The 17,966-nt window shown below is 40.3% G+C and overlaps 1 protein-coding gene across 8 annotated transcripts in view; it reads left to right on the forward strand.

The window, feature by feature from the left end:
• Nucleotides 1-16,904, forward strand: part of ppp6r3 (protein phosphatase 6, regulatory subunit 3) — a 30,894-nt gene extending 13,990 nt beyond the window's left edge. For 3 of the 8 annotated variants that reach the window (XM_030426299.1, XM_030426302.1, XM_030426304.1), the window contains exons 12-21: nucleotides 20-74; nucleotides 491-621; nucleotides 3,789-3,904; nucleotides 5,160-5,373; nucleotides 5,516-5,613; nucleotides 6,852-7,047; nucleotides 8,270-8,287; nucleotides 10,201-10,308; nucleotides 12,227-12,301; nucleotides 14,344-16,904. In XM_030426299.1, coding sequence (XP_030282159.1) covers nucleotides 20-74; nucleotides 491-621; nucleotides 3,789-3,904; nucleotides 5,160-5,373; nucleotides 5,516-5,613; nucleotides 6,852-7,047; nucleotides 8,270-8,287; nucleotides 10,201-10,308; nucleotides 12,227-12,301; nucleotides 14,344-14,395 — 1,063 coding nt within the window. In that variant the 3' untranslated portion in view covers nucleotides 14,396-16,904. The remainder of the gene's footprint in view (nucleotides 1-19; nucleotides 75-490; nucleotides 622-3,788; nucleotides 3,905-5,159; nucleotides 5,374-5,515; nucleotides 5,614-6,851; nucleotides 7,048-8,269; nucleotides 8,288-10,200; nucleotides 10,309-12,226; nucleotides 12,302-14,343) is intronic. The other 5 variants (XM_030426301.1, XM_030426306.1, XM_030426305.1 and 2 more) reach the window with 4 other exon arrangements.
• The last annotated feature ends 1,062 nt before the right edge of the window (nucleotides 16,905-17,966 follow it).

Raw genomic sequence — 17,966 nt, forward strand, 5'->3', positions numbered from 1 at the left:
GTTCTCTTTAACATTGCAGTATTCCCTTTGATAGAATATCAGACATCAATTTTTCACTGAATACAAATGAAAGTGTAAGTACTTTGATTATTAACCTTTGATTCATACGAGAAAGTCAAATTCTCATGAAAGAAATGAAAATGTGTTATTTTATCGATATGGCAGGTATTTATATTTACTGATTTCACTGTTAACATACATTCAGAAGCCGATGCCACAATCATTTGTTGAATTCATTGTGATAAAACAAATCCATCTTACTTACTTTTTTTATCCATAACTACAGATACAGATATTTTGATATAGATACCTGCACACACAAATGCATACAGACATAAATACATATTCACTGCTGAGTGGCATTTCTTCTGCAGTATCTAACCTTAGTACACTTGTATGTGTATGTACTGTACATATAAATATTCTATAAATATTTAATAAAGATAGAATAAACTTTTAAGTATGTGGCCCGTGTGTGCGTTTTCCCCAGGCGAATATAGCGTTGTTTGAGGCACGTTGTAAGGAGAAAATCCAGCAGTTTGAAGATGCTGGATCAGATGAGGAGGATATCTGGGATGAAAAAGATGTTACCTTCGCACCGGAGGCACAGAGACGCCCCAGGTCAGATGCACGCACACACACCCATGCACGCACGCACGCACGCACAGACACGCTTATTCATTTATTTATTTATGTCCTTTAGGGCTGGGACGACACGTCGACGTAATCGACGACATAAATTCGTCGACATAAATTCGTCGACATGAATAATTTGCGTCGACGCATCATCCCAAACAGGAAGTGTTAGTACCTATCGAGGCTGAGAATAGCCCCTCTCATAGCCCCTCTGCATTAATGCCGCAGCGGCCATTCGTCAATTCTCCGCCATTGGTCATTCACACAGAGCGAAGCACTGCTGGAATATAGACGAACCGCCATGTAATTCACACAGAAAGCTGCGCTGCCGCTCCTAGAGAGACGTGACGGTACACGTCATGATGATGACGTCGGGGTGTTTCCCAGGTGTTTCCCCTGTCGATGTAAACCCGCGAATCGTAGTGATTGAGAACCCGGCCCCCTAAACATCCTGGAAGGTGAAAGAATTACCGTTTTTGTGCTTAATTCCATTATTACATAATCGCCATCAGTAAACAGGTCGCTGCCTGACTCTGTCACTTGCGGGGATGGAGGCTGTTTTCTGGGGGAAAGTTCACTGAAGGGTCGGGAGGGCTGACCATCACGATGATTTCTATCAACAAAACCACATGAGTGAGTTAAAGGTTTTCGCCGGTGACAGACGCTGTTTTTCAGGCAGAAATGTATGAAGAGTTGGTAGGACAGGCGGGAGGACAGACGCTGCTCCGCCTACCCTGCGGTATTTTTTTCCTCATATAAGTTACCAACGACAGTTACAGTTATCATGTTACTTTTGTTTGGTCATGTAACGAATTAATCGTAAGATTAGTCGACTAATCGAAAAAATAATCGCTAGATTAATCTTTTGAAAAATTAATCGTTTGGGACAGCTCTATGGTCCTTTTACTTCAAAAGTGTATATAGAAATTGCCTGCGCAACCAAACCACAAGGTTCATTAAAAAATATACATGAGCACATTTTATGCAGTTTTTTTATCTCTTAACATCTGGGTTTGAAGTTTAGGCTTTTATGTGCTGAATTTTTGTTTCATATCCACCTGTTTCCTCGGGAGCCTATGGGGGCTGCCATGACCGATAACTACTTCCGCCAGCGGTTTTCTCTTTCCGGTTGCCTTGCAACTGCATGATGGCCGCTGCCGCTAAGCTAGCCCTAAACAACTAGCGTTAGGTCATAAGTGCTAAATTGTTTTTAAAATGAGCTCAGGTACAACATGTGCCGTTGTTGGTTGCCACAACAATTCATGAAAATTGAAGTTTTTTTCAGAAACGTCTCGTGTAGTTCATCAACCACTTAGACAAACTTGTCCTGCCCTGCGCCCTACACGCCATGCCGAGGAAGGAGGAACGGAGACTAGCGCGGCTCGCGGCTTTGACACTAAAATAAATATTTGGGTTTATGAATATCTTCCACAGTATAGCTGCTGCATGACTTTCCTAACCCGGCAACGTCCGAGCAGCCGCCTGTCTCCACAACTTAACTTTCCTTCAGCATTATCCACGCTGTATGTTTAGCTTGATTGACACTCTGGCTGGGCGCTACTGCTGCCTTCAGAAATATAAACTCGCTGTGTTTCTTCAACAGTACTTTCCCTATGTTGTTACTGTGCAGGTAGTTGTATGCTTCTGTGCTTTTGTAACTGCGTAATTCTCCGCCGTCAACATCTTCAGAAAAAAATAAGATAAGCATTAGCCCGACGTTAGCTACATCGCTAACGTCGGGCTAATGCCGTGCTAATGCTTTGTCATCTGCCCACTCCGTGAGAACTGACGGGTGAGGCACTGTGAGAACTGTCCTCACGACTTATTAAAACATCTGTACTGTGTATCCACCGCCAATTTTTATCCATTCTGTCGCTTTCTTTGTGTTAAAAGCTGGTTTTTAGAGCGAGCATGGCAGCTACGTTAGCGTAAACACCGAGGTCAGCCAGTTTTACCGGAAGAGCATAACCGAATACCGCTATGAACCATGGGTAAACTCACGAAGTCAGGAATAAGGTGGATAAGATATATTTTCACGACGGATGAAATGGAGAGAGATTCATTATTTGAAAGAGAGAATTGTTTTGATTATTCAGTTACTGATTTTGTCTTTTAGTTGAGTGTGAATGCATGTCAATTAGGGGTGGTTAATCATCCCAATTTCCCGATTCGATTTTGATTATTGAAGTCTCGATTCGATTACAAATTGAAAAATCGTTTTTCAATTATTAACGTTTATCGATTCGATTTTTCAATTATTAACGATTATTGATCTTCCATTTAACATCAGTCAGCTGCTGAATTATTTTACTTATCTTTTGAGTAACACTTCACAGCACCTTCAATATTGTATAGTGTAACTGTAATATCCAAATGATTATTTTTTACTTTGTTTTAAATGTAGTGTTTCACTGTTAAAAGAAAGTTGCCAAGCTCAGCAGCTGGACTCATATTAGAAGCATTGTTGGTGACGAGAACCAGGGCGTGTTTCTCTGTTCCCCACTCGTCTTCCATTGCTTTGAGAAACTCAGATATTTGCGCTTGTGTGGCTATCATCCATAGCTCTCGTCTGAAGTACGCAGGACATTAGCTTTGGAATCAATTTAAGTGTGAAAAAGCTCCGGGATGGAATAACACATCTTTGCTCCAGACTGTTGACCATGTAGCGGAAGCCAGTAAGAGGAGGACTCCAGTTTATATTACAATTTTAAAAAAATAAATAAATAAATAATAGAAAGAATAAAAAATAAATTGGATATCGATCTTTGGAAATGTAATAATCGATTCAAAATCGTCAATATTATAATCTTGATTAATTGATTATCTATTTTTTTCACCACCCCTAAAGTCAATGTTTCCCATACAATGACCATGTGACTATTGTAGCTGGTAGCCATATTAATGGTATGGCCATTAATATACCTGGGCAGCCTACTCAAAGAAAAGTGTATGTGCGCAAAACACTGCTTCTCATCAACATTTTTGTGAAACTGAATTCATAACCTGAACATTTCCTCTTTGTTCATTCTTGAACAAAAACATTTCCGCTTGATAATCAATGGGCACAAGCAGGCCCTGAAAGATACTGTACTGTCTGCACTGTCTCTCTATAGCCCCATATTTATTGTATTCAATCTTTGCGCTTTTTTCAGGAGCTCAGGCAGCACAGACAGTGAAGAAAGCACAGACTCAGAAGAGGAGGATGTTAAGAGAGATCCATTTGAGGCTTCAAACCCCAGCACAGATGACAGGATGGAAGTCGACACAGGTTGGTGTCCCTCTAGAATACTACATATCAACCTAAGGATAGAATCCAGGGTGTCTGCGGGGTTGTAAAAGGTAGTAAATAAAATTAGCAAAGGTTAAGGCCATTAAAAAGTAATAACCTCATCTGAAGAGGTATTACATTTTCAAACCACTATCCAACTATGAGTTTTTTTTATTCGTGGTAAGAGCAGGACTATGCTCCAACTGGATAGCACACGGCTGGCTTGCTGCCAAAAGTTTCCTAAAGTTCGCTATTATTGAAGAAGTCATAGGGAAATGTAATTTTTTGGAATGCTGGTTAGAGGACTCGAGATTCAAAGACTAAATGCCACGTCTGTACAAAGACAATGAATATCACCTGAATGGGAGTTAACTCAGGTCACACATGGAGTCTAATAGCCACCTAACAAGAATGCGCGGATGTAGTGAGCAACTACCAGTTTCGATGTGTCAACGCAAACCTCCACCGCTCTCCTGCAAGCCACTGCCAGAGGTAGGCCTACCAGCACCGTGAGTAAATAAAACTTTTAAAGAGATTATGCCTAACTGCCTAACTCAAAGGCTCTCTCTCAAATTTATTTATTTTTTTTTCAATTTCAACAAGCTTTATTGGCATGACTGTGATTCACAATATTGCCAAAGCGTACAGAATTACAGAACAAGAATATTGACATTAATCGCATAAATAACAATAATAATAATAATAATAATAGCAATAATGATAAACAATACATACACACAGATCCTGAAAACGCATCGCCTAAAAATGCACTTTTTAAAAAATGGGTCTCAGGGTGCAAAAATCCAAAAACGCAGCCCTCCCGTTTTCGTGTGGACAGCGAATCCGCATACTTTCCAAAACGATGACGCTATCGATCCAAGTAGGAACATTTTGAACAGTTTGAATTGTTGTCTGAACTTGGTTTGAGATTCAGATAAGAATAACATTTAGCAGAGTAATGATTATTCACAGTTGAGTTAATTAGAAATGTGGGTATAGTCGTAAGAACTGTGATATGGTGGAGGACTGACATCCTTTATCCATATCATAAGATTTCTTTTTAGTATATGTTCCTTAATGCAGTGCTGATAGTGATGTTTATGGAATTACTATGTATTTTATTTCCATACAGTGTATCAGCAGCTTTAGAATGTGTTGGTTTTTTTGTTTGTTTGTTTTTTGTAACTTTTTTCAAACTTTTTTTTTAGACAAATTTAAAATGTTTCAATACCTTATTTTTTCTGACTAATTAAAGGGCCAGTGTGGACAGCCAACTTTGATGACATTCCCATGGACACAGGTACATCCACAGCTCCAGCCTCCAGCGCCAACCCTGCTGCCTCATCTCCCTTGTCCTCCCCCTCCTCTTCCACAGAAGTCCTCCCTGAGGCAGGATGGAGCTCATCTCCAGCTGCCAACTCCAACTCTGAAACCGGCTGGGCTGATTTTTCCAATTTCACCCCTGTTAGGTAAGACATCCTGACAAACTCTGGTACCATTTCTGTGGTGTGCCTGCAGTGCTGCACTTACAGAAGACCATTGCTTGCATTTAACTAATGTCATTGTCTTTGCATCTGACAGATTGCTTAACAAATAATTGCTCTCTTTCAGCCCCAAAGACCCTCTGAGGTGCAATTCTCCTGTTGCTATGGAAACCAGCATAGAGACAATGGACCCTCTTGGGGTCAATGCACCCATGCAGCCTGAAGGTGAGATGTGTACATAGTAAGGGTGTATAAATATACTGATATGAATCGAATTTTTTTTTAATTGATATAAATGTACTATGTATCGATCGATGGCCCAATTTCAAAGTTAATAGACTTAAGCTTAGCTTTAAGGCTAATTCTGCATAGTGTTTTATAATTTCGTTTAAGGTTAAAGATCAGAACAGACTCGTGCGTTAATTTCATGATTTACGCTTAGCGTTCTGCTTCTGTTGCTTCTGGATCCACGCTTATGAGGGGGAAAAAAAGAAACACATCCAACAACACTGATACAATACACAACTAAGACTCAAGTTTTGAAGACATTTGGATTATAAAGAAATTGGGTAAACTAGACAAGAATCTGGTTGTTAATACCTGTAGAACAGTGATCAAGTAAACCTGTAGCACAATGGTAACGTTCAGGAGAGACAGTATTGATAAGAGTGAAACATGCATGGATCCTGAGCTGAGGACACACTTTGATATGAAATTCAACACTTGCTATTGTGTATGATTTCACTTTGATTGTTTAACAGTAGCAGCATCTAAAGGCCCTTTGTACACAGATTGCTCAATACCACCTAACAGAGGCTTTTTATTTCGCCAGCTTTTTTGGTTTTTTTTTATACTGAAGAAAACCGCAGGATAATGCCACCCAAGTGTGAGTCATGGATATCATGCCAGTGTTGTGTATGCATATGTCCTGTTCCCATCTTTTGTATTGTTTTAGATCTGTATCAGTCAAACAGTGCTTTCTAAACAATGGCATTTGATGGCAGTAACAGTATCATTTACTGTTCCTATAAAGTGTTGATTATTAGCTTCCTTCAACTGTAAGACAACCTTCTTGTCTCCTCAGTTTGCAGACATTTTTGGTTGTTATTTTAATAAGCAGCTATCTGCTACATTTGTAATTGTAAATTCCCTGATGGTGGATTGCACACACAACACTTTATTAACACATCACTTCTCTGACCCATCCTGCGTGCTCGCCAGATTTTTCCATTTTACACAGTGATTTGGCCCTATTAGTACCTCCACTGCAGGAGGGGAAGCAACAATTACCCCCTTCCACCTCAATCTTCTTACCTCTTATGCAGAATGGCAACAGTGAAACATTCCAGCCTCGTCATTTTGAGTTTTTTAAGCCACATTTATAGCCTTTTAAGTGTTGAGACAGTGTTAAGGATCTTGAATTTGGTCAGATCTGACACTACTTTCTTAACCCCCCCCCCCAGACTGCGATGGTTGGTTGGGCACCACTGTGGCTTCTCCCTCGTCCACCTCGACTAAGGATTGTGGAAGATCTAAATTGGAGGAGGAATCAGCCTGTTGTGAGCAGAGAAGCATCACAGAGACAGTCATCAATGGCTCCATGAAAGAAACTGTCAGCCTCACTGTCGACGCCAAGACTGAGACCGCCGTTTTCAAGAGGTTCGCCACATCCACACGAAAAGCAAGCTCTAAATGACTGAATTTCATAGGTAGCAGTTTCAGTGCTGAAGTTGTGGTTTTCTTGCCAGGTTTGGCTCCTGACACTCTGGGGCTGGAACAGCAACCGCAGTTACATTCAGCAGCAGTTAGCAATTACCTTATAAAAAGTGTGCATGTTTTTTTTTTGTACCTACAACCCCAAAACAGTTAGTTTCAATCCAGTTCTCAATCACAAAAAGAAAGCGCCAATAAAGATTCCACTTCCGGTTTTACCATGGATGCCAAATAAACAGCTCTGGGTTACTTCTGAACACACAGCCATACTTTAAGTGATCCTGTAGTCACAGGGATTGCAGTCCCAGCACTTCTCCATTTACCTCTTGGGTGTACTATGACCTTTTCACACTTCTCACAAGCTGCCGGTACTCCTTTCTGTCCTCTCCATATCAGCGTCTGTGGGAAATTAATAATGGCCATTAAAGGCTGCATGAAGAGGAAACACTGCGTGAAGCCAACATTTCTGTTCTCACCTGCCTGCTCTTCATGTCAGTGTCTAAAAGAAGGCCAAGGATACACACACCCCAACATAGCCATAACTAGCCGTTGGGAGCACCGATAACCAGTCCGATAGACCTGATGGCTGCTCTGTGTGTAACTTGTGCTGCTGTGTTCACTGCCAGCTATTTTTCTATTGTTGTTATGATGTGTCATTATTGATACAGGTTATAAAGGAAATCCATTGTTACAAAGACCTTCTATATACTTCTTCAGTTTCAATTTGCACCCACAGACCTGTCACAAACCAGTGCTCACACCTGAGTATGCTGGACAGTAGGAAAGGTTGATTATCAAGGTTATGTTGCAGGTGTGATTGGAAAAGTTTCTGTGAGCATTGCTTTTTCCACCACAAAAACTTGTTACAATTGAAATCCTTATTAGCTGACTTGAATTAAAGCTGACTGTAGCTCCCATTCTACCCAATCCGATCTACAAACTTTCACAGCCACTTCTCAGCTCTATAAAGAGTAGTTTCATAGGTGCCTATCCTAAATCTGCAGGCTTAAAGTTGGTTGTCCTGTCCCTCTGTTCCCTTGTTGATGCTGCATTATATTGTCCGTCTGTCTGAGTAAATAACAACTGTCTGATGAACTGAGCAACACTTACAACCAAAGCTTCCCCTCCTCTCTCTCTTGCTGTGCGTTGTGGGTGTGGTCTTCTTCAGAGTGTTGAAATCTTATCGGTATGTACAGCCAATCAGAGATCAGCCTGCAGCCGCGATGTAGTCTTGTTGTCACGTCAACCACCAACTTTTCTTTCCCAATTTTGATCTTCTTTGGTTTCAGCTCCTTGTTTGTTTATTTCATTATCTCCATTCTGCATGTGTTTCTACCAAAGGTGTTGTCTAAATGCAGTTTTTTTTAGTTTATTCAAATTTCAACTGGCTTTTATATTAAGACCAAACCGATTTTAGACCAAATTATTATTTGAAAACACAAGTGAAATTGCTACAAAATGGGGGCCAGTTTTCTAAAGTGGCCTCGACCTCTCCCTAATCAGATTTTTTTTATTTACTCAAGGTTTACTAAGTATAATGTCCTTTTACTTGCTGATGGCATACGGCCAGTGTGTGGAGATCCTCAACTCTTTTGACAGGCTTTTTAAGTATTTTCATTAATGTGTTTTCATATAAATGGTCACAGTACTTGACATGATATGTGCGTGGATAGTAGAAGCAAAGTTGGTTTAAATCTTGGGTTTACACATTAGATAACCCAGTCTGACAGTTGTGTCATCTGATTCAGACTTAACACAACATTTAAACCATAATGGTACAATAGGTGTTGTAGTCATAGTTCATTATAAATAATGACAAAACATTTATTTTTTTTCTCTGTCACTTATGATGATGACTCACTCTTGTGTACTAAAAATTAAATCATCACAGGAAGAACACAGGAAAATGGTATGTCATTTAAACTTTTGTATTGCAATGAGACATGAGTTTCTCATAAGAGACGTGTAGAAAAACATATCCTTTTTTAAATCGAAAATGTATCATATCAATATTAAAGATTTGATTTGGGTCGCAAAATTAGGTTTTTATTAATAACAAACTTGTAACTTCTCTCTGATGCTCAAACTGTGACGGAGACACTTTATCTGGATGTCCTTTTTCTTACCATATTTTCAATTTGTAATGTAATTTCTTGTTAATAGCATAGCAACATTTGGGTTGATACTGTGAAAAGCTAAAATCAACCAGCAAAGTTAAGTCTTCTGATTCATCAGTTGGGCTTGAAGAGAAAAGACAAAAGCTTTGTGACAAAGCATAAAGCATCCCAAGTGTTATGATCAAAGGAGTAGCAGCCATAGCAGCAATTATGCAGGAAAAACTAGCCTTTTATTTTCAATATTAACACTTTGCAGAATATCTTTATCCATCTAGAATCATGAAGTTTCATTAGGAGTTGCTGTATCTGCTTTATGGGGATTGATTATCAATAAGGATGTATGTGATTTTTGTTAAATGAAATAAGACATTCTCTTAAGCCGAGCATGAAGATATGGTATGAATGCTCTTTTTGTGGAAAAAGAAAATGATCCACAAATGCAACGATACCTAGAGACATTGAATTGGGTACTTTTTCCACAAAACCAGTAGCCATGCTTTGAAAAGAAGGACAACTAATTGTTGCATAGCACCTCAAATGTTGGATCATATTTGGATGTTTGTGGGTTCTTTGCTTTGATTGAGGCCTCATCAAGATTATTGGTGGTTCTCTGAGACAAAGCAAGACTGACGGCTGACACATCAATTTTGGTCTTATCAGTGTTTAAATCAGTTTGTAGGCCTGCCTACCGTTTGCTGGCTCTGTAGCTACGAAGTAAACAATATCGTAGCTAAACAACCAAAACAGTTGACTTTCTCCATTTGCTGTACATTTTGATGCTTTTCCTACATACTATCCACCGTAAACCCATTTCAACACCATCATCCCTTTGTTTTACTGTGTGCTCTTGTCAGTTCAGCATGCATTACTGTTCACATCTCACTGTGTTTTGTGTGTTTCTGTCGGGAAAGCGGTTGGTATAATACACCTCATATGGTATTAATGTATATTTGTGTGCCTGTGGTGTCTCTGTGTGTTCCAGTGATGAAGACAAGAGTGCTACTTCAGAGAAATACTCAGTAGGGGACTGTGTGGATTCGGAGAGAACAGGCTTCAACAGCTCAGCGGCAGCCTGCTGTCCCAAAACGGGGTCAGACACACACACACACACACACACACACACACACACACACACACACACACACACCCCACAACCCCTGGATGTCCATTGATGGGCTGTGAACAAATGTTTGCAAGAAATGATACTGCATATACCATACACAGTAAGAAAGTGTATAAGAAAAGAGGGTCTTTCTTGGTTTAAAATCGTGGTTAGACTTAAGTTTTCTAAAGGAGAAATGCATGGAACCCTCATAACAGAAATTAATTAGTTTTGTCCAAAGTGTTACTCACCATCAGAAGATCAAAACATCAAGCTTAGTTCCCTGAGAGATAGGAAATCAACATCATCACAGACAGAATTTGATAAAGAAGTACACAAAGATTTTGACTGTGGAATCTGCTACAAATTATGAGAAAGTGTAAATTTAACAAGTGTTTGAACTTGAACAACCAGAATTCAGTTGGTTAAAATCCAAACCTCTTATTGAATCTGAAGCCCAGTGCATGCTCTGCAAGAGGACCCTCAAACTGGGCACACTTGCTGTGAAAGCGCTTTTGTCACACACAAATTCAGAAAAACCAGTGAAGCCACGCCATCAGACACTTTTGTACACCTTTGTCACGAGTTCCTGGTCCAAGTTCATCCAGTTCTGCTCAACCCGAACTCTGCAATGCCTCTGCCGTCCCGCAGTCAAGCGACATTTAAACCATCTTCGTTTCAACTCGTTTCAACGTTGAAAGAAGAGGATTTTGAACACCATGACACTGTCACTGTAGGGCTATGTCAATAACAGGAGGACAAACTAATACGAGACATAACTACTTGTATAGGTATTTTTTCAGGATATGGTACCTCTGTTCCAATTCTTGACAAAACTCTGAAGCCCGTGCCATCAACGATATTGATCAGCCACATGTCCTTGCATATGAACAAAGCAAGTTTCTTCATGCATGCCTCTTGTCGTGCTGCAGACAAAGAGCTTGTGGTGGGCGGTGAAAAATAGAGTTGAGACGTGGCTGTTTAGTTGGAGTTCCAGATATCATGGCATGCTCATTAGGGTGCACATTTTCGAGATGTTTCCTCATGTTGATAGTGGTGGAATGGTAAGCTATCTGTAGCTTACACAGCTTGCATACAACTTTATCTCCATGCCCCGCGTTTTTGCCGTTAAGTATTTCCAAACGGGGCTTTTTTGGTTGCTTGGAGTCCTAACTACTCTCTCTGCTGCCGAGTTGGGCTCTGAACTTTGTGCCATTTCGTTTTTCTCTCTGCCATGCATCTGCCAAGGTTTTTGTTGCGTTTCACTTTCAGCAGTGAGTGACGCTTGCAGGTGTGATTCCTGTGACCTGTCTCTGACCCGCCGGCAGTACGACCAATCTGAATGGCGAATCAGAGTTATACATTTTCTGATGAGAAAATTAGGGTACCAACATATTAACTTTTTTGATAGCCTTTTAGGAATCAACATAACCAATGATAAACTTATTGTTGGGCACAGTGTTGACCAGTCATCAACCAAATTTAAAAGCAAATAAACTAGCCAAGAAAGTGTATATTTTTAAATGTCTTAAAAGCATGACATTTAAGTGTCTAATGCCAGTAGTCACCCTGAAATACATTAGCTCTGTTAAAAAAAACACATGCAACACTTACAGCAGAGATGTCTTGACAACATATAAAACCCAGACACGTACTTTTGTATCCGAAACTGCACTGTTTACTAAACTCGCTCAGTAATTGGTCTACGTAATGGTTTTGAAAACAAAACAAATACAAGTTTCATGTTCTAAAGGTGGATGTATGTATCACAACTCAGATTTGATACATGACGGGGAACATTCAGGCAAAAGCATGTGTCAAATTAGGAATAGTTTATCGATTGACCTAACTTTGCCTAACTAACGTTGTCTTTCATACTCTTTCTCTTTCTTATGTGTCCTGCAAGCAGTGAAAAGTGTCAGCCCACTGTGGAGCTTCCCAATGGTCCTCTAGAGGAAATGTCTGCCATAGAGGAGGCCAAGTAAGTCTGACTGCCAAGTCTCTCCTTTCATATGACATGTTCGCCGCTGCATTAGTGCGGTGACGCCACAGGGGTAGAAGGGGGGGCTGCACATGGTAACTGTAGATGCTAGGTGCTTAAATCCTGATGATGACAGTCAATTCCTGATGACATTATTTTACTTTATACCCCGTTTGACCACATTATAGCTGTAGTCTGTAACTATTTCTGGGTCAGCCGAAGGGGGCTCTATTAACACTAGTTGAAATGGGTACAGTGCCACCTGTCGTACCGGGGTATGACATGCTTTGGCCAATAACCTGATTTTGGTCACCGGCATGTATACTCAGACATATCAGTTGTCTGATTGAATAGCATAGTCGAGCTATGGCTGTAATCCAACTAAGCTGTGCATGTAAATGTACAGAGTGTGTCAATTCATACAGCATGGCCAGAACCAAAAGAGGCTTGACGGTACACGTCAAGACATAAGCAGTTTTTATACTGGGCAGCAACCCGCCAATTTTGCTGTCCTTTTTGCGGCTAGGTCCATGAATTGAGACAGAAGGCATTATATTGGGGGTCTGTTTTGGTCCACTAATATGACTCCTAGGAGGGTACGCCTAGTAGTGGGGTAGGCTGTTGTCAAGCTAGCTTCATATAGCAGGAAGCTACTAACAGTCACTACTTTAAACTCAAAAGCCTCCTGCTAAGAACCCAGTTCCAAATGCCAATGGGGTGCAATGTAAAGCTCTTATTTTGAACATAAATCTGACCTGCTTCCTGTTAGCTGTCTGGTTCTTTAGGCAGCTAACGGAGGGGGCAAGGTGCTCTGCTACACGCTTCCTTTAATAGCGGGGGTTAACATTGGCGTGTGTTTGACTGAGGAGGCGAGAATAAGGGCCACGGTCTATAATCAAGTAAATCTATCAAGTGTCGACACATTTAATACCACATGGCAGGGGGGAAGCACCAATGACGAGGCAGTGGCCATTCATGATTATGCTGCATCCCGCCGGCCTTGATCATGCAGCTGCATAGCAATTATGACTGACAGTGGTATCACGGGGCTAAATATTCTTCTGACGCATATGTTGTACATAACTGTTCATGCCTAACTTGGTGTTTCACGTCACGTCAGATATTTACGCCTGCCTCAGTGGCGACTTTTTGGATAAGAAGGAATATTAGACTTCCCTTTTAAGATGGACAATGCGGCAGATGGCAGCCTTTAGCTTGTTGCAAATGTGGTGCGTTTTCTAACTAAAAGGACCTATTGAGATCTTGTGCGTTTTCCTTTTTTCAGTTTTCATGTATCAGCCGACCATTTATTAATTATATGGGTGCAGTTATAATGTGCTGTGATTGTCACTTTCCAGGATGCATGGTTGGTCAAGATCTCAAAGTTACGATTTTTGCTCTGAATTACATGATTATATAATCACCATCAGTAAACAGCAGACCCTCACTGGCTTCACTCGCAGGCAAGCAGGCTGTTTTCTGGGGGACAGTTCACTGAAGTCTCAGTCGATCACTGTTGCAGTGATTTTTTTTTTCAATACAAGTTGCCGGAGACGGTAACTACAACAACACAAAAGTGGAAGGTGACAAAGACATGGTGAGGTCAAGTTTTTTGCTCTAAATCACATCACATAATTACCACCATTCAACTGGTTCTGCTGCAAGGGCTGCTAACTATGCAGCTAATGCAAAATCAGCGGCATAAAATAGATGTCCCCCCTCATTTTCTGCCATGTAGCGCCACCTTTATCACTGTAGTAATAGTCTCATCTGAAAGGAGAGACATCTGTATGTAGGGAGGTTAAATCGTGAAGTTTCTACACTGCACCACTAAACCAAGAAACTCTTTAAATTCCATGTTTAGAATAATGTACTGCTGCTGCTCACTAAGCTTTCACTCCACCAGGTGATTGTTATATTCACTCAGATAAAAGTTTCTTTAGATTACAGCTCAACATTAGTTACGGTATTACTTTGGAATAGAAATGTTTTGTTTCTTTCTTTGAATTGACCCTTATCTCTAACTTTGTGTTTTCTCCCAGACTGGACCAGAGTGCCGTGTCCTCAGAGCCAGCTGTCAATGGGCCGGCATGAGGGTCTCCTATTCCAGCCAATGGCCAACCTGTTCTGCCATACAGGGCCCTACTCCTGGCCAACCAGGAGAGGCCACTGCTCGGAGCCCGAACTTTCACACCCCCCCACCAGGACCAGCAATACCCCCATTGGCTCATCACTGACAGACAGACAGGTGTAAAGACACAGGATGAGCTGAAAAGCAAAACGAGAGACACTCAAATGTATACAGAATAATTTTTTCAACATTTGTTTATATACTATTGTTCCTATGAGGTGATGTGCGACTGATATCTTGCCACTCAAAATGAAATAGTAATGTTGCTATAGTTAAAGAAATGATTGTATGAATAAAATATTTTATAAAAAGAAAAATGTATACAGAAACACAAGATGAATTACCATAGGATTAGCTGACTGCTGAACCAGCCAACCACTGAGCTGTTGTGTCAAATTGCAGGAGAACAGATCCAGCATTCAACAACAGTTGCTATATTTTAAATTCTCACCCACCATTGATGTGTTTCCCATTCGTAAGAGCAGCTTCGCTCAGAAACAGATTTGGAAAACAACACTTAAGGTTTATTTTGCTGCAGGTATTATTTGTAAATGTTTTTTTCTTGTATTCTTCTGCATTGATTAAGATTTGACAGGGGTAAGCCTGAAGGGGATCGTGCCTGCCAGCCTGCAGCTAATCTCGCCGATTGCTGGACCCATCAGCCTAAAATGTTTGTGCACGTTTCTGACTGTATGCCCAAGGACCTCTTTTGGTTGCGGTGATTCATATTTTTGAAATATCTTTTTTTATTGACTGCTCTGTTTTATACCTCACACCTCTTAGCGGCCACTAGGGGCTGCAAGTGATCATCAGCCCGTTAGATGCACCTGGTGGTGGGCTGCACTATACTGAGTGTACTCCTCTAGTCTAGCTTTTTTATTTATTCGATACGATGATGTTAAAGTTGGGTCATTGTCTCCCTTTAGAGGTGGCTGCATTTGTATTAACTGGGGTCCTACCTCGCAGCGAGGAGGCTAAACAGTAAGGTCGTCACCACAGCCTTTAATGGGAGCTGTAAATGCATTCTGAGCATGTGTTTTAAGTTCCAAACCTGCTTTTTAGACCAGTGGTTCTCAACTTAAGGGTTTCATATTTATATTTGGGGAATTCCATCGCAGGTTGAAGATGCATCTGTTGAAGAGGGTGTGCAGAACTGCGATTTTAAGTTGCTACAGCTTTGTCAAGACCTTAAGACAGTGAAAGGGCTGGTTAAGGCAAACAACATGGAGCAACATGAAATTATAAGAAATACCTTTTGCATGCGAGTTACATTGTGCAACACTAACCAGGACCCAGCCTTGGAGAGCCAGGTGTGATTCAGTCACATTATAAGAATTTATTTCAGAAGAGAAGTAGTTAAATAGTAAATTTGGACAGTCAGGGTATCAGCTGCTTCCTACTACAAGTGTTTGTTCATATACTGCGTTCAGACCGACAACAACAATGCAACTAAAAAGACAAACAACAAAACAGCAGCTTCCTTTTCAAGGCAGTGTTTGGAAATGGGGGTGGGTGACAACACAGAGGCTCAGGCAAATAAGTTAAGCGTTGCTCAGTGTATTGTGAAACCTGTCAACACACTATTGACCAGTCAATTCTGTGCAAGCGCGTAATCCTGGTAGATTACTTTACAAGGTGAACGGTGAAATTCTACTGTCTATAAAATCTTCATCAACATCCTCATATTCTGCTCTCGTCTGATAAGCCCCCCCGAATGTTGACTCCATGCATTCCTCCTATATTTCATCTTCTCAGCAGTAACCAAAGAAACAAACCCCACCTTGTGTTTTGCAGTGATGTTTATTGCAGGCAGTTGGATTTAAGTAAAGCATCCATGAGTTAGCAGCAGCGTGTTTAGTACTGTTGTCAGTCTGAGTGCACCCTTGTTCCACCTTTTTTTCCCCTCCATTGATCACTACCGCTACTTAAAAACAATTCCTTCATGGGTTGTTCCGTTGACTGGGAAGCTCAAACATCATCTCAACCCAACTTAAAACCTACCCGGGCTATGTTTAGATATATTATCAGTGTTTAAAGGCCTTTTAGCTTTGGTGTGATTTTCACTAATTCCTTTCCCTTGAGTTCCCAGATGCTTATATTCCTTTCCTTTCCTAATATTATAGATACACTGTTGTCTGGGGCCTGTTGAGAGCCTACTGAGGAAAAGTGATATTGCCTCATTTTGATTGGCACCACATCTATTGCAGCATTTCTGCTGAATATTTGTCCACATTAGGTTAACTTCAGCACTGAACCCCTAGTTACTGATAGATCTACCTGCGACTTGGATTAAAATGGTTTATCGATACTGTATGTAGCAAAATCAAAATCTTCTGCAATCTTCTGTCTCCCTGGTTCTTTCCACAGAACTCTTTCCTTTCCCCTAACCAAATGTGACAGCTTTTATTAATCTTGGCAAGACATGATTTACTGGTTGGGATTTGGTTCCAAAGAAAATAGTTTTGTAACTCAGACTTGTCTGTCAATAACTTCTTCCCTTTCCAATTCCTGGGCAGGCAACAGTACAATTTAACATCAGTTATGTCAGATTTATTAATTAAATCTAATCAAAGTTTCTGAAGCAAAGTGGTCTTTGCAGATGGATTATTAGGCTCGTCTTTCATGACTGGGGTTCTATCAGGCCTGGTGCACAATCTCCCAGAGGTAGAATGGTTTTTGTTTTGTTTATTTTAGACAGGGAAAATCAGGCAATCCTTAATCTTTAAACATTTCATTTGTCAGATGAAATATTTCTGTGGAATATGAAATTATGTGTTTTAATGTGAAACCGTATTAGATGGTATACCATCTAATACAATTTCACATTAAACACAGTGGCCCTTACATTCTGCCTGTGCTCTGAGGCTTTCCCACATTTCAAACCAGTGTAAGCACTGATGGAATCATACATTTTATAAAGGAAAAAAGGTGGGCTGTCGAGAACTTAGGGATTTTGGCCACGGTGTCCATATCGTAAGCACTGACGGCACCACTGCAATTCTAGAAGCCACAGAAAACCGGTCCAAGCGCACAAAGTCGTAATTTGTATTTATTTATTTATTTATTTATTTCATTGTGAACAATGGTAAATGAGGGTATAAGTTGAGCTAAAAAAACAAGCATTTAACTTATGTTGAAGGTTTTTAAAAGATTTTGAAAGGCAAAGCTTGATCTGTTAAAGAATGCCCTAAAAAACTATATACTGTTGATACAGGGGTTGCTTTTCATAATTAAGAATTGTGTTTATATCTCAACATTTTACTTAATATCTTCAACACTACTTGCTTCTTCCTCTGGTAAGTGGTACTGAGCTAAATATGAAGAGTTGGAGTTGTAAAACACAACGGTTTACACTTTAACTGGCATTTAAAGTAGAATTAAAGCTAAACTAATTTGTAATAAGGCTTTTGATAGACTTTGACTGTTGACATGCCTCTGAAATTCCATGTGTTTTGGACACTGCTTGAAAGAGGTTAATGTTCAGATTCAGATTCAGAATACTTTATTGATCTGGGGGGGAGGAAATTGTTTTTG

The sequence above is a fragment of the Sparus aurata genome, chromosome 8, assembly GCF_900880675.1.
Source record: "Sparus aurata chromosome 8, fSpaAur1.1, whole genome shotgun sequence".
Taxonomy (NCBI): domain Eukaryota; kingdom Metazoa; phylum Chordata; class Actinopteri; order Spariformes; family Sparidae; genus Sparus; species Sparus aurata.